The sequence below is a fragment of the Pipistrellus hanaki genome (assembly GCF_964339955.1).
Source record: "Pipistrellus hanaki genome assembly, chromosome: 2".
NCBI classification, from domain to species: Eukaryota; Metazoa; Chordata; class Mammalia; order Chiroptera; family Vespertilionidae; genus Pipistrellus; species Pipistrellus hanaki.
This window is the reverse complement of record NC_140504.1, coordinates 93145262-93161319: the sequence shown is the minus strand read 5'-3', so window position 1 is coordinate 93161319 and position 16058 is coordinate 93145262. Positions and strand designations below refer to the sequence as shown.

Here is a 16058-nt window from a genome sequence, read left to right as displayed (position 1 = left end):
TTTCTTGTAAAAATGTAATTAAAGAAACAGCATAAATGTATTTATAATAGTGCTATCTTAGAAAAAAGTAAAGAGTATTTTTAAATGAAAGTACATCTATTTGAGCAAGATTAGCTTTTTCTTCTTTTTCCACTTTATTATAACATACAAAAAAGAAAAATACCCATTCTCTAAATGCATTACTATGGCACCACCTACTGGAAATTTATAAGACAACAGTCGAGTTATTTCAATGTAACTATCCTTCCTCAACTACAAGCATTTTAAAGATTATCTAAATAAAGGCCCACTGCATGAAATGCATGCACTTGTGGGAGAGGGGGTTGTCCCTCAGTCCAACCTGCACCCTCTTCAATCTGGGACCCCTCAGGGAATGTTTAACTGCCAGTTTAGGCCTGATCAGATATCCCTCTCACAATATGGGACTGCTGGCTCCCAACAGTTCACCTGCCTGCTAGCCTGATCGATGCCCAACTGCTCCCTTGCCAGCCCAATTGCCCCAACTACCTTCCCCTGCTAGCCCAGTCTCCCCTAACTGCCCTCCCCTGCTGGCCTGGTGGCCCACAACTACCCTCCCCTGCTGGCTATCTTGTAGTGGCCATCTTTGACCATATTGGGGCAGCCATCTTTGACCACATGAGGGCAGCCATCTTGTCTGAGGGTGTGAGGTTCAATTTGCATATTATCTCTTTGTTATATAGGATAATAAAGGAATATTCAGATTAACCAGGATGCCATAACATCATGACCAAATGAGGCTGCATGGCCCCTGGTCGGTGCGAGGGACCTCAGGCAGTGACCCTCTCCCACGGGGCTTTATGGGGACCTCAGTCTGCATCCTCTGCCCCAGCACCGGGCTGGGAAACCTCAGGCCATGCCCCCGCCCCAGCGCTGGACTGGGGGACCTCAGGCTGTGCTCCTCACCCAGCAGGGCTTGACGGGGGGGGGAGGGGGGGGGCAGAGGGGGACCTCAGGCTGCACCCCACACCCCAGCACCAGGCCAGGGGACCTCAGGCTGTGCCCTCTGTCCAGAGGGGCTTGATGGGGGTAGGGCTGGCCAGGTCTGGGTCTCAACCAATGGGGGTGGGGCCAGCTGGGTCTGGGTCTCCTGGGGGTGGTGGGCAGGGACTTGATTCTAGGTCCCATGGCATGCCCCAGACTCTGACAGGAGGGAGACTTTCATATATATTTTACTAATTTTCTTTCATCTCTGACACTTTTATTATAGAGAAAGAGCTAATAACAATATTAAAATATTCCCTATAATTAATTCCCTTTTAATGTGCATGAATTTCATGCACCAGGCCACTAATCTATATATATATAAAAGCCTAAGCAACTGTTCAACTATTCAACTGTTTGCTATAATGCTCACTAACCACCAGGGGGCAAACCTCAATGTACAGTCATGGAAACATAGAATAGACTGATAAATCTCAGAGGGAAGAGGAGAGGGGGAAGGGTGGAAAGAAATTAACCAAAGATATTATATGCATACTAGAAGCCCAGTGCTCAGATTTATGCACCAATGGAGTTCCTCGGCCTGGGCCTCTGACATCTCCTGAGGGTTCCCAGAATGCAAGGGCACAGGCCAAGCTGAGGGACCCCACCAGTGCACGAATCTGTGCACTGGGCCTCCGGTTAATTTATAATGAGAGATAATTACTTATAAGATTAATTTGGTTGTTTTTGCATCATGTATCTGAGAAACCTAATTAAATCTAACTGGATAAATGTTTCACAGACTGGGTTTTCCGGAAGCCCACACTGAAGCTGAGTTGGTGTGCAGGAGAGAGATCAGCACTTGTGGAAATGAAAGGGAAAACTAAAATTGACAGAGAGGAAAACGGTGAGCACTGAGGCCATGGTCAGTCCAGTGTACAACTCTGGATCACACACATCTCTGCATTGGGCCAAAATGGCCTGACCTTTCCTCCACGCATCAATGGGAGCCAGATGTAGGGAACTCGGGAGGGTGTGGAGCAGTCTTCTGTACTGAGGCAGTCCCTGAAGAACCTGCCAGCAAAGAGCTCTCTTGAAAGGGGATCTGGGTAGCTGCTCTCTGTGTATATACCTCAATGTGGGATTACAGAGACACTGTAAAGAGATTTTAAGGTTAATTTATAGAAATATTTATCAATCTGATAAATGTGATCATATCTAGCATGCTATTTCAATTCTTCTATAATCCTACTTAAAGTTCTTCCTCTTCTGTGCACAACTGCCATCAAAACAGTAAATTTCTTTCCCAGCATCATCTGAAAGGATTTTATGCTGATGTCTGCAAATGTTCATATTTACCTCTTGATCATGGCTTATATAAAATCAATTTTAAAACCATATTTCTAAGGGCCAACACCTTTTCTTTTTCATTTCTATCTTTCTGGTTGCTAGTTGCTTGACACACAAAGAATTTGAACCTGCTACTGCCAGATTCCTGTTGTTACTACCAACCTGTAGCTTCTGCAAATGAAAAAGTCCTCATCTTCAGATTTTTTTCAGAACATGTATGCAAGGTAAATAGTAGCCTCTAACCAGCATCTCCAAATAAACAGCTGTGGTTGTAAATCCCCTCAAGAGAGCTGTATGTGATCCAGAGCTGTACACTGGACTGGCCATGGCCTTGGTGCTCACAGTTTTCCTCTCTATCAATTCTAGCTCCAGAAAAGATGAAGTAGACATATTTTGTTTTTTATCTATTTTATTAGTTTTTTACAGAGAGGAAGGGAGAGGGATGGAGTTAGAAACATTGATGGGAGAGAAACATCAATCAGCTGCCACCTGCACATTCCCTACTGGAGATGTGCCCGCAACCAAGGTACATGCCCTTGACCAGAATTGAACCTGGGACCTTTCAGTCCACAGGTCGAAGCTCTATCCAACGAACCAAACTGGTTAGGGCTAGACATGTTTTTTACTCTTTTTTCTGGGTAGAAAGTTTTCTCCATTTTTCCTGATGTACTTGCTTTTTGCATGGGTCGTAGGTTTAATGCTGCCTCACCTGATGACTGGCCTGAATTATACTTCATGGGCCAAAAGATCCAGGTACAGTGAGAGGAGAAGCTTTTAAATTAAAAAAAAAGTAAAATTATGTAGAAAGTTAATATTAGGATAGAAAAAGAAATAGCAAAGTCATGAAAATGACAAATGCAAACAAATATAATTAAATTCAGTCATCTTCATTTTTTTCTGGCATTTTTTACTGCATCCCTTCATATATCAGCTATTTTGTAAATTTTTTAAAGGAAAAGTTATAAAAGTAATTCATTCTTCTTTTTGGCACAGTTGATAAAAATGGATTCAGGCTTTTTCATTCTTGTCCTTTGAGGCTATTTCTCAGTTTCTTCTCACACTAAGGGATGCATTAAAACTGTTATATTTTTTTCTAATACTAGAGTCCTGGTACACAAAATTTGTGCACTTCAGCCTGGCCGGCACCCTCTCACAGTCCAGGAGCCCTTGGGGAATGTCTGACTATCTGCTCCCACCCTATGTGGAGCAGGCCTAAGCCGGCAGTAGGACATCCTTAGTGCTATTGCGGAGACAGGAGAGGCTCCTGCCACCACTGCTGTGCTCAACAGCCATGAGCCCAGCTTCTGGTTGAGTGGGACTCCCCCCTGTGGGAGCACACTGACCAGGGCATCTGCCTTGAGCGTCTGCCCCCTGGTGGTAAGTGTGCATCATAGCGACTGGTCATTTGGCTGTCAGTCAATTTGCATATTAGCTGTTTATTATATAGGACTGCAATTCTCTTGTTAATGAGGTCAGCCAGATTATTGGAAATCTAAGCCATTCCAACATACCTCTGTCTCCACCACTCCACTGAAACTACCCTTGTCAAGATAACCTACTCTTTGTCCTCATTTTACTTAGAAGCATTTGTTATAGATGACCACTTTCTAGTTTTAGAAAAATTATCTTGTCTTGGATGAAGACTCTTTCCTACTTCATCTGATATTCTTCTCTATTTCCTTTGCTGGTTTCTCCTCCAACAGAGCACCTTTTAATTCTCTTGAGAACTCAGTCCTGGGGCCTTCTCTCTTCTCTTTACATAACCTTATCACATCTCAGGAATTCCCTTGACCTCGACTGCACCTCAGAGCTGATGATTCTTAAATTTATGTCTCTAGGGGAAAAATTCTGCTTCATGATCCAAACTTACAACTCCAACTGCAACCTTATATACATACAAAAAATGAACACATATCAAATCATATGAAATTGGAAGCAAGTCCAGGGTCATGCAAATCATACACCTTTCCTTCCTCCTAGAAGTAACCATTACCTGGACTTATGTGCAATCTTTGTTTTTTGTTGTTGTTAACATTCATGAATACATTGCTATATTTTAATTTTACCTAGTTTTCTTAAACAGTAAATAAATGGAATTATACTATATACTTTTATCTTGCTTTTTTCACTCAGTATTATCTTTATAATATATATGCAACTGTTGTTTGCTCCTTTTTAATGCAGTGCAGTATCCCATTATATGAATGTCCTACAATATAGGTTTACTCTTGTTGGATATTTGGATTGCTTCTAGTTTTTGCTAGTATAAACAATGCTTCTAAGAACAGTGTGTATGTGCAAACTGATAAACATGCACCCATATTAGGAAAACTAATAACTACTGAGTAATGCACTCATAACTTCAGATAAAATAACGCTGAATGCTTTTTCAAAGTGGTTGCACTAATGTACGTACCCATAGTGTAATCTGTGATTCTATTGGTACATACATACACACCTCACCACCATTTGATAGTGCCAAATGCTAATTTTTTTTTTACCAATCTTGTTGGCATTTTCTGGCATCTCACTGTGGTTTTAATTGCATTTTCCTGATTACTGAGGTTGAGCACTTTTTCATGTTTAACAGTCATTTTGATATATTTTTTTTGTAAAGCCCCTGTTCAAGCCCACTTTTACATTAGAAGAAAAGATTGTAAATCTGATGAATGAAAATCTGAATTGAACCACCAAAGTGAAGTCATGGTCCCTCAACCAATTCCAAGTCGAGTCAGTTTGCAGCTCCAGAGCCACTGAAATGAAGAACTAGTCCCTTTGAGAAAGTTCCAATTTTGTAGAAGTATCCGTACTCTGCTATACCCTTGCCTAAAGTACTTGTGTCCATTTGCCAAGATGACTATTCATTGGGGAAAACAATACATTCAGGTATTTCAGATATTTTGGACATTGTATCTACTAAACTGATAAAATTCCTAGGGATGCAGGAATGGCATTATGGTACATACATCAGTAAGAATAGAGATTTATGTAGGTCAGATGATTAAAGCGTTTTGCACTAGGTTCATCTTAACTGAATTTTTTCCAGCAGCTTTCCTCCCCAGAATAGTCTCTGGCCTTCTGAAATAGTTTTATTTTGGTGCATTTAATTTCCTTGGAGGTTAGGCTGCCTCAACACCCTCTGATTTTTTGCAACATTGTAGTATACATTTTCTTTTGTACTCATAATCCCAAACTAAAACTTCTCCCAGTTTTGTCTTATTTTCAGACCTACTTACAGGAAATTCCAATCAGATTGGGGTCTTATTTTGTCAAAATTTATCAGTAATTTCTGTTTCCTGGGCATCTTAGGACACAGAGAATTTCCATTTTCTTAACTCTGCTACCTCCTTACATCTGCTAATCTTGACAAAGTCTTACCAAAATATTGTTTGACTGTAATTTGGTTCTGTTCACTTACATTTTTTTGGATCCATGAGAATGCCTTGTCACTTAATTTGCTGAAAATTCTGTCTACAGTTTTCTTTAGCTCTCCTTGTTGTTTTAAAAATGGATCTGGGAACATTTTAGAGTTTGTCATCCCACTTAAGCCCATTCTTTGTTTAGTTCTATTATTGCCTGTGCTCTTGCTTACTGCAAATATCTTTTCTTACCACATTGCTTTATCTTTTTATCCTCTGGGAATCTTTTGCCGGATAGAATGCTTAATTTAATGTGTTTACATTGGTCAAAAATTTCCTTCATGTTGAGTTTTCTGTGTCAAGACATCCATTTTTAATTTAAGATCATAAAGGTACTCCCCTATGCTATCATCTAAAAGATTTATAGACTTCTCTGATTTAGCCATCAAGGAACAGCTGGTATCAGAATAACTTTCCTGCCATCACTGTCCACAAATCTGGATAAAAATACATAAAGCAACTCTTTTCAGTGTTCGGATAATGGATAGTACAAAGTTGAAATACTTGAGAGCAGTGAAGCATAAGGTAACTTTCCTGGAAAAATTTTCAAACATGAGGTATGGCAAGTACAACCCCCAAAGGGAAGTTTCCTTCTTACTTTCTTTCTTTTTTTGTATGGTATCTTCATTTTTTTCCCATCACTTCCCCCCTCCCAATATCCTCTTCCACTCTACCAACTCCCTATCCCCGCAGTCACCACACTGTTGTCCATGTCCATGAGTTCTCATTCCCCCCGCCCCCCATTTTTTGCTCAATAAATTTCAAGGACTACTGAAGACATACTGATTTTCCAAACTGTTAAATTTGGTTTTTATTTTTCCAAGAAATTAAATTACTTCTTTGAAAAATGATTCTGCTGTATTACTTCAGTAATCCATTTTTTTTTTTTAATGATTGCTAGTCTAAATTTTAAGTTATGTGTTCTGTGAAAGTGTGAGGATGGCAAAATTTTTATAATTACTGAAAGGGGTGGGGACAATTATAACTACTACTTCATTTCCTTTCAAGTCTTAGGCCTCTGGTTTAAAAATACCAACTTCCAAAATAAAGATCAGGCAGAAAATTTTGCTATTTTTCACTTAAAATGTATGTTTTTTTTTTTAAATGTTATTTTAAAATTATCATTTTTACAGTTTCAATTTCTAATATGGTGAATAGCAATAGATATAACTGGCCCAAACAAAAGTTCATTTAGGTTCTCAATAGTTTTTGAGTGTGAAGTAATTCTGAGATCAAAAGTTTGATAGCTACTGTTTCTGTATCAGTAATATTCCAATAGGAACATTTTTTTCAAAGTTGAAAAAAGCACATCCATAAACAATACAAAAACATTAATATACATCGAGATACCTAGAATTAAAAACAAATGAAAATAATTTTAAAACTCTGAGGGACATAAAAATATAATAAAAAGTCAGGCAACATTCTTTTTAGAGAGGAGGGTTCAATAGTGTAGGATGCCATAATTCTCTGCATACCAATCTGTGCAAGTCAATGCAATTGCAATAAAGACGCCAGTAGGATTTTTATTTGAAAGGACATTGAATAATTCTAAATTTTTTTTTGTAAGAGTACAGAAACTTTTGGCAAAAATGAATATTAACGGTATATGTGATAGGAAAACATGTATGTTACATATAAAATATTTTAAATCAATGTTAAAATAATAGTAATTAAATTAGCAATGGTAGTGAATAGATAAAAACAAATGGAACTGAAGAGTGTTTATATAATTATCAAATATAAAAATTTATTATCTAATGAAGATTACATTTTACATCAGTAAGGAAAAAGAATTATTTTATAAATGTATTAGACATAATCTTGGCAGAAATTTGTGAATGCTTACCTCACATCTTAATATAATTTTTAACTGCATTAAAGACTGATATAAAAAACAGTCATAAACATAAAAGAAAACACAGGTATTTTTATAATATTGGACAGGGAAAACTCTTTCGAACATGATATCAAAGGCGGGCATGATAAAGGAGATCAACAGATCTGATTAAAAATAAAAAGTCATGAAACAATATTATAATAAAGTAAATGACAGAAAAAGTGCAATGCATGTAATAAAAGATTAATTATTTCTAACATGAATTACTGCAAATTTATAGACATGAACACCCACAATAAAAAATGCAAAGGGCATAAAGTAGCTATACAATAAACACAAACAGCCATTAACATTGAAGTATTTCACTCTAATAATAAAAATAACACAATAAGCTTTTGGCTGTTACTGAAAAAATCTTAATGACTGATGACATTCTATGTTGTTGAACTTGTGAAGAAACACACTCTCACATACTAGTGGCAGCAATGTAAACTGGAATAGCTTTGGTGAAGGACAGTCTGACAATTCAGTTCAACATTTTTAATTGGTATACTCAGTAGCTCAGAAATTATACATCTATAAATTAAGCAGAAAAACAAAAGGTATAAAATAATATACACGTAGATATAAGTAGCGCTCTACATTATATAAATTATAGTACATTTTCCTTTGAATCAAATACTAAAGGGAAGACAGGTAAATCCATACACACTTTCTTAAAATATGCCCACATTTATTATACTTTGTGTTTATGAAAACAGCTTACATATAGTTGCCTGTGTGTGTATGTGCACAATTATAGAAAGATGTCCTGAGGCATCAATACAAACATGGTAAGTATGTAGTTCTGGGTAGATGCATTTGGAAAGATTGTTACTTTTGTCGTATTACATAAGCTTTGTTTTATATATGTACTACCTGGCAGATTATGTGGCATGAGGTATGCATGCAAAAAAATATGTATAGATGGGTATGAATTCATTTTATAAAGCATCCCTCCACTGCTAATTTTAAAAATAAAGCATTAAATAGCCACCATTAAAAGATCTCATTTGATAGAACATAGCAACAAGATTTCAATTAGAACTAGTGCATTTACTCTTGAGGTCCCAGAGACAGTTTACACATAAATTGCTGAATATTTAGTGTTTTAGGGATTAACCTTTGGATAAGAAGGAATCTCTGATAGGAACTAGTGTGTTAGTTCTTTCCCTATTGTCTCTCAGTTCCAATTCAGCTCCACCCCTTGTATCCTCAGCTCTGTGATGCTGGTGCTGGGATTGCAAACTGCACTTTCCTGTCCTGTTTGCTGCATCCACTTAGATTCTGCCAGTAAGTTCTACAGTTGGAATGCAGAAAAACAATATTTACTTCCTAGTCTTTGCTTGCCAATTCTACCAGTGTTGACCTAATAGCATCAATTCATTCCAGTCTTCAACCACTTTAATATCTTCTAAAACTATCTTCATTGCATCCCTCAGAAGTAGCAAGAGTGGAGAGGTGGTGAACCACCTCAGACTGAGCAACTGCATGGGGACTTGGAGCTCTAAGTTTCTGGTCAGATGTTCTATATGATGTAGTGAAGTGGTAATGGCAGGATCAAGATAAAAGGACAAATGTTAAAGGCCAATTTGCTCAGACTAGCACTTTGGACAGTGTTAATGTTCCAGGGGTACTAATAGAGGAAAATGTCCATGTTAGTAAGGGTCTGGGGCAGCTCTGTCCAATAGAACTTTCTGCAATAATGGAAATGTCCTACAATACACTGTCCAATGTGATAGCAACAGTCACATGCGCTATTAAGCATTTGAAATATGGCTAGTATGCCTAAGTAATTTTATTTGGCTTAAATTAAGTAGCTACATGTGGCTGGTGGCTAAAGGGTTGGACAATGGAGGTCTAAGGTGACTGTAGGGCTGGAGAACCTGCAAGACTATGAAGTTGCCAGACATCTTCAAAGTTACGGGGGAGGCAAAACACAGAGATATTATCTTCCTCTAAAGAAGCCCAGTCTAGCAATGGAAGACAAACATGCAAAAACTCTTTGAAAGATTATTCTGCCAACAATGTGTAGGACAGATTGTAGGGACAAGATTAAATATAGATGCCACTGGGGGCTAAATCCACTTTGTCCAAATTGAGAGATCAATGAAGAAAAGGGATGAGCAACTATTAAAATATTTGACCTGTTCACAACTTAGAAATCCATGGGAAATAAAATAATTGAAAATAATTTCCAATTTCTAGATTATTATATAATTAACGAAGGGAATATAAGAGAATTAGGCTTCGGAAGAAGTAAGGAATTGTTTTGGATTGCTAAGTTTAAAATGCTTGTGAAACATCCAAGTCTATACGTTAGACGAAGAATTGGAAATTAACTCACAGGGAAGGTTTGCTTAGAAACATGATCTGTGAGTCGGCGTGTAGGCAGTGCAGGAAGACAAGGTAGTAGAAATGACCACCCAGGAAAGGTAAAGAGTTACAAGGGGCCTTGACAACTGATATTTAGGGAACAGAGAAAAGAAAATGACAAGGAATGCAGACAGGAATGAAAGTAGCTCAAAAGAGCCCATCTCAAGAAGGTACAGATTCTAAAAATCAGGAACAGGAGTAATCAAGTGACAAACTGTAAAATGGGCTGACAATTATGAACACTCTGTGGCAGAGATTATCGGAGTGTTTTATAAATATAGAACCCCATTTAATCTTTTCAGGGTCCTACAAGGTGGGTTATAGTGTAATTCCATTTTGAGAAACTGAGGTACAGAAAGGTTGAGCTCTCTGAAGGTCAACCTGCAGCTCGCTGGCCCAGGATCTGGACCTAAGCATCTGGATCTAGAGCCTGCACCCTGAAGCCACTCAGAAGAGAGAAGTCCGGTGAGCTCAAGACTGAAAACATTGGAGTGCAGCTTTGGCTGGAACACATACCAAAGCAAGCTGGCCTTATGGCTAAGGCAGCCAAGCAGAACACTTAACCCTATGCCTTTCCTGTGACATACAATAATGTGAAAAGCAAACTCCTTCACCTGAACGCTTGAGCTAGGTTTTATTAGTCTCTCATGGTAGGGCCACAGATGATTCTTAGAACTGATGTTGGGGGAGCATTTACCAAATGGTCTGACTTTCAAGTCTTTTAGGAACCCACATGATAGGCTTCTCACCTGCTTCTGATACACAGCCAGGGTAAGAAATACTAGTCTAGCACTAGATTAATGAAGAAGCGAGGGCCAGCTGTTAAAGGACAAATTGATGTACAGACCATGGGCTAGTACAAGCATGTCAAACTCAAATGCTAACACGGGCCAAATAAACAAAGTTTAAGTTTATGTGGGCTGAAAAAAACCAAAAGCTCCAATTTTCACAGAAATGTAGGCTATTTCGATAGACATGCTGAATACGAAGGGCTGAAATAAAAGAGTAATCATTAACGTAACAGAACATTTTAATAAAAATTAATATTTTTTTCTTGACCATTAACTTACTAGACACTAAAGAACTGCACAAATAAGCATAACACAAATAAACCTATTTTTCTTGTTCTCCAAAAGTGAAATATTTTCTTTTGGGCACACCAAACAAGTGAGTTCAAGACTAATGATGTGGCAATTGGCTGCTAAAATATTCGCTGCTAATATCAGTAGAGAGAAATGGTGCGCATCTTAAGGTAAGGGAAATGAATGCAACATGATTATAGTAATTAATCATTAGTGAATATTGTAGTTTGTTATTAATAATTATGTATAATGATATAGGAATCAAGTTATGAAATTTTTATTAAAATGTTCCTTACATACTGTTATATTTACTGGTCTGCAAAAATATTTGTTATGGGCTGCATGTGGCCCACGGACCATAAGTTTGAGATGCTTGGGCTAGTACAAGGCAAAAAAAAAAAAAAAGAACTTTTAAAAAATTAATTTTGTCCCAAAATTATGTCCCAAAATAATGGATGTAATTTAAATTTATAAGTTCATTTTATACATTTAATTTATATTTTCCTCATTACATTGGATTTTCAATAATGTTCATCCCTTAGTAAATCCTGATTATCTAAACTTACAGGTTTAAAGGAGAAATTTGAAGGGGAAGATCCTACCCAATGTCCCCAATTGTCTTAGTAAGGCAAAAGAAACATTATCTCATTCTTACTGGAGCTGACAATGGATAGGAGGCTGAGGATGGTAGTGAAGGTTTGAAATAGTCATTGAGAAGAATTGTGTAGGGAATGAATAAGAATTTTTGAAATTCTGGTGCATATGCATGTTTGTATTCAATTGTGTATAGTCTGTCACTCATGCCTCATTTAAATTTTATTAGTGTATTATTTAATATTTGACTAGAGGTTCGGTGCACAAATTCGTGTGGGGGAAGGGACCATGGGAGGTTGACTGGCCACCAGCCAAGGGAGATTGGCTGTGGGAGTACACTGAGCACCAGGGGACAGCTCCTGCATTGAGCTTCTACCAGCTAGGGGTCAGTTCGAGTCATAGGGACCAGTCATCCTTATTGTCACCTCTTTCAAAGCTAATTAGAAAAAGGCGGGCTGGAGGGGGAAGGAGAAAATAGATGGTATCTTATTCCATCTCCCTCTCAAAAAACCCAATACTGCTTATGTGGTGTATACACTGTATAACATTATGCAAACATGGAAAATATGTGGCCACAATAATAACAGTAGTACCTCCAGGGTGGGGGTGGAATAAAAAAGGGATGGGGAGTAGGTAAGAATAAAAACACTAGCAAAACAGAAACAGGCCTGTGACACAATGTTAAGTAAACCTGATGAAATAAACACATGAACAAGGACCAGTCATCATGGACTACTGCATTCATTTGGCAAAGGTTTGTTCAATAAAAACACTGATTAGATGAATACTTTGTGAGCACTTTCTAATTGATCTGCTATATCTACTAAAGATTTTAGAGAAATGAAAGTTAGAAGACAAAAAAGCAGATGTAAGAATAGAACTATAATGTTCAGGCTGAAAATCGTATTTCTGTTTTTGGAAAGTAGATATGAACTGGGTCATCACATATTGCTATGGACTAAGTTGTGTTTTCCCTGCGGCCCCCCGCCCCCGGCAAATTCATATGTTGAATCCCTTACCCACAATGTGACTACCTCTTTAAATGCCTTATCTCTTTAAATGCCTTATCTCCAGATGCAATTAAGATTAAATTAGGGTGAAGCTCTAATCCAATATGACTGGTATTCTTCTAAGAAGAGGGGCCCACAAAGAAAGGCAGTCTACAAGCAATGGAGAGGCTCCAGGAGAAACTAAACCTGTCAACACCTTGAGTTTGGACTTCCAGACTCCAGAACTGTGAGAAAATAAATGTGCTTTTTAAGCCACAAGTATTTTGTTTTGGCAGGCCTAGCTAACTAATACATATAACCTGAATAAAGTTAAACCATGTTTAATTTGTTTAATGATGTAATTTTTTATTTTTTTAATTAACTTTCCCCAAGCATTGGAGTGATTGTACTTTTGGAAAAGGGCAGGGGGATCCAGAGGCAGATTCAGCAATTATGAATTATAAAGACAGTGGCCTTGTGGAGAATCAGATAAAGGAGAAAATCCACCTTAGTCTCAAACCTAAAACTAAGCAAAATCATTTTTAGTCATGTCCTTGAAATTACAAGTGAGGGACATAGGAAAATCTTCCAACACACAGGGGATCCCAAGTAAATTGAAATTAAAAAGCATTGACTTGAGGTTCTGTGGATCTCAGATTGGAGCAGATCAGAAAGCACCTGAAGGGCTTGTTAAAACACAGGTTACTCGAGAAGCTTCTGAATCAGGAGTCCGGAGTGGGACTCATGATTTCCAGTTCTACATTTCCCAGATGTTGCTGAAGCTGCTGGTCTGAGATTACAGTTTGAGAAGTGATTCAGTGTGTGGTCATTATAGTATTTTAATGAACCTGGAAAGTATTAGCGGGGCCTCATAGATTCACTCATGATCACAGCCTCCCTACACCCTATGTTTATAAGAAATTCCAACAAGTCTTAATTTTTATCTGTTTGAATTCTGCCTTGTATCATTGCAAAACATACTTTTGGAGGAGTGAAGACTATCATAATCAAAATAAGAGTCATTTAAATAAAAGTAAAATCTGTCACAGACAACAGTTTTATGAAGTTCCAAGTTTTAAATTACTGCCTATAAATTAATTTAACCCAGTAAATAAGGTAAGGAAGTTTGCTGACCTAAAGATTAAAGCCAATATAAAAACAAGTAATTTCTCCAGTTCTTGAAAAAGGTCACTTCTGTAAATAAGTACTTCAGGTTTATTACTAGGAATAAATAAACCGGCTTTTAAGTACAAAGCAAGTATAATAATAAAAAACTTACCTTCGGCACAAGAGCCACACATGATTCTCTGGATATTGGTTATAAAAGGAAAAATTTCCACATGGCGTTTTGAGAGTGTTGTGTCTCAATAGTCAGACACATAAACACAGATCACTTTACCATTATGGTAGAATATCATAGAATACTGCAGATAATTTAGAAAAGCTTAGATAATACAAATAAAGTTCCTGAGGTTTTGACAGGACTTGAAAACCAATGGAGAACACAGATTCTGCTTAAGTGGAGAATATAAAATCTGAATCAAAACACATTTGGAGAGCTACGATATGCAAAACCTACATTTAAAACAGAAACAGTACCAGATCCTTGTCATTAATGCCTTAGCATCATACTGATACCTTTGAAAGGAGCATCCTAGAACAACTTAATATTCCTCTCTCATCCTCTGTCCAGGATCTGAGAGGCACTTACACAGAGCACTTTTGGCGGCGCCATAACAAATATACACGCAGTATAATGATATGTTTTACTAAGCTAACGAAGTATTGGTCATAAAGAAATTTTATAAATTCAAAAATAGGTTGTTGGTAACATGATTACCTTTAATGCATTGATTTCGATTCACAATGTTACTTCATTAATCTTAAACAGAAGCTCCATCTATAAAATGTCCCACAGCTTCTTCCTTATTGAAAAGGTGGTAAATAAAAGCAGGTCAGATACTCATAAATTCTAGGTCAACAATAGCAACTTCTTTCACAGCACTGATTAGCAGAGAACATTTTCAATTAAAGTAGTATACAATTTACCAAAAATAGAATAATTCTGTAATGCAAAACATTGTCTTCCACTATGAAGAATATATGTGTATGTGTATGTATTGTGTGTACATATACATATGTTTTTTTATAAGTTTCACTAGTAAATAGCCCTTATTCAAGTATATTTTATGGTATCTTTTGAAATAATCACCTTGCTATATTGTTTGTAAATACATAAAAAAATAAAAGGTTAATCTAAGAAAGGTTAAAAGTTTCAGTGTAGTTGACTTAGTCACTCAAGTGAAAACCTGATTTGAATTCAAAACAAGTTTAGGTGCCATATTAAGTTTAACTAGTTAGTAAAAAATACATACATATATATATATTTAAGTGTCAAATATTTAGTAAATTTCCAATTTGTTAACATTAGAGCAAAATAAAAAGTCTATTAATCTACTCATCACCCACTCTTAATCCCCAAAATTCATTTATAAAACTAAAATAACACACTAATATACAATATACCTGCTTACAAACACATAGGTAGCCATAAATAAAACTTTATTCTTTAATTCCATTTACAAGCTACCAAATGTTATGTATCGTACACAGTGTTGAACACTTAAATGGCTGCAGTCATGGAAGGATCCAGACTCAATGGAACAATGTGGATAAAGATAAAAGCAGTAATACTGTAAGAGAAAGGTTGCAAAAACATGGTTTTTCAATGATACAATCAATCAGATTTGTAATTATACAGGAGAGCTGGCTAAGAAAAAGTCTGAGAGCCATGCGATTCCCAGCTTTATTGTTTGCAGTTCAGCTAAAGTCTGTATAGTCATTTTGTATTTTGAAGTCATTAAAATAAAAAAATGGTTAAAAACTATAGCAGCAACAAGCAAACCCTGTGACAGGAAGGCAAGGGTTAAAAACTGAAAAAAAGTTTACACAGTGTGTTTAGGGCAAGTGTGTGCTGTTTATCTTCCATCAGCAGGAGTTCGACTGAGGGACAACATGATTCGGGCAAATCTCTCGCACAGTTCAAGTGTAGAATACGAAGGTAACTTCGGTGGCTCCTGGAATCCTTTAATCTCCGTAGAACAATCGAGAAGTTTTGGCAGAAAATCTGTCAGCTTCTCTTGGAGGTTTGCTGCAAACAGAAACAATTAGAGTTAACTAAAGATAGAGAGCGAGTGAAATTATCTTTAAGGTAACTTATTAACTTGTAGTGGCCAATTGATGATTCATTTTAAAATATACAAAATAATTATCATCTTGAGGGAAGAGATAAAAAGACAAATGAAAGTTAATAGCTTAGTTTGTAAATAAGAAAAAAATAATGTGAATATTACAGAATATAAAAAATATATTATTTATATTAACTGCTTTTAATTCCAACCAACTCAGGTATCCATTAGCATTATTT

At 36.9% G+C, this 16058-nt stretch overlaps 2 protein-coding genes across 4 annotated transcripts in view; both read right to left on the bottom strand.

Annotated features, from left to right (window-relative positions):
- The window catches only part of P2RY13 (purinergic receptor P2Y13), a 403762-nt gene that overhangs the window by 273643 nt on the left and 114061 nt on the right, over window positions 1-16058 (bottom strand). The window lies entirely within an intron of this gene.
- The window catches only part of USP25 (ubiquitin specific peptidase 25), a 176388-nt gene continuing 172503 nt past the window's right edge, over window positions 12174-16058 (bottom strand). For all 3 annotated transcript variants that reach the window (XM_084875916.1, XM_084875917.1, XM_084875918.1), the window contains one exon: window positions 12174-15782. In XM_084875916.1, the coding sequence (XP_084732042.1) occupies window positions 15610-15782 (173 nt within the window). In that variant the 3' untranslated portion in view covers window positions 12174-15609. The remainder of the gene's footprint in view (window positions 15783-16058) is intronic.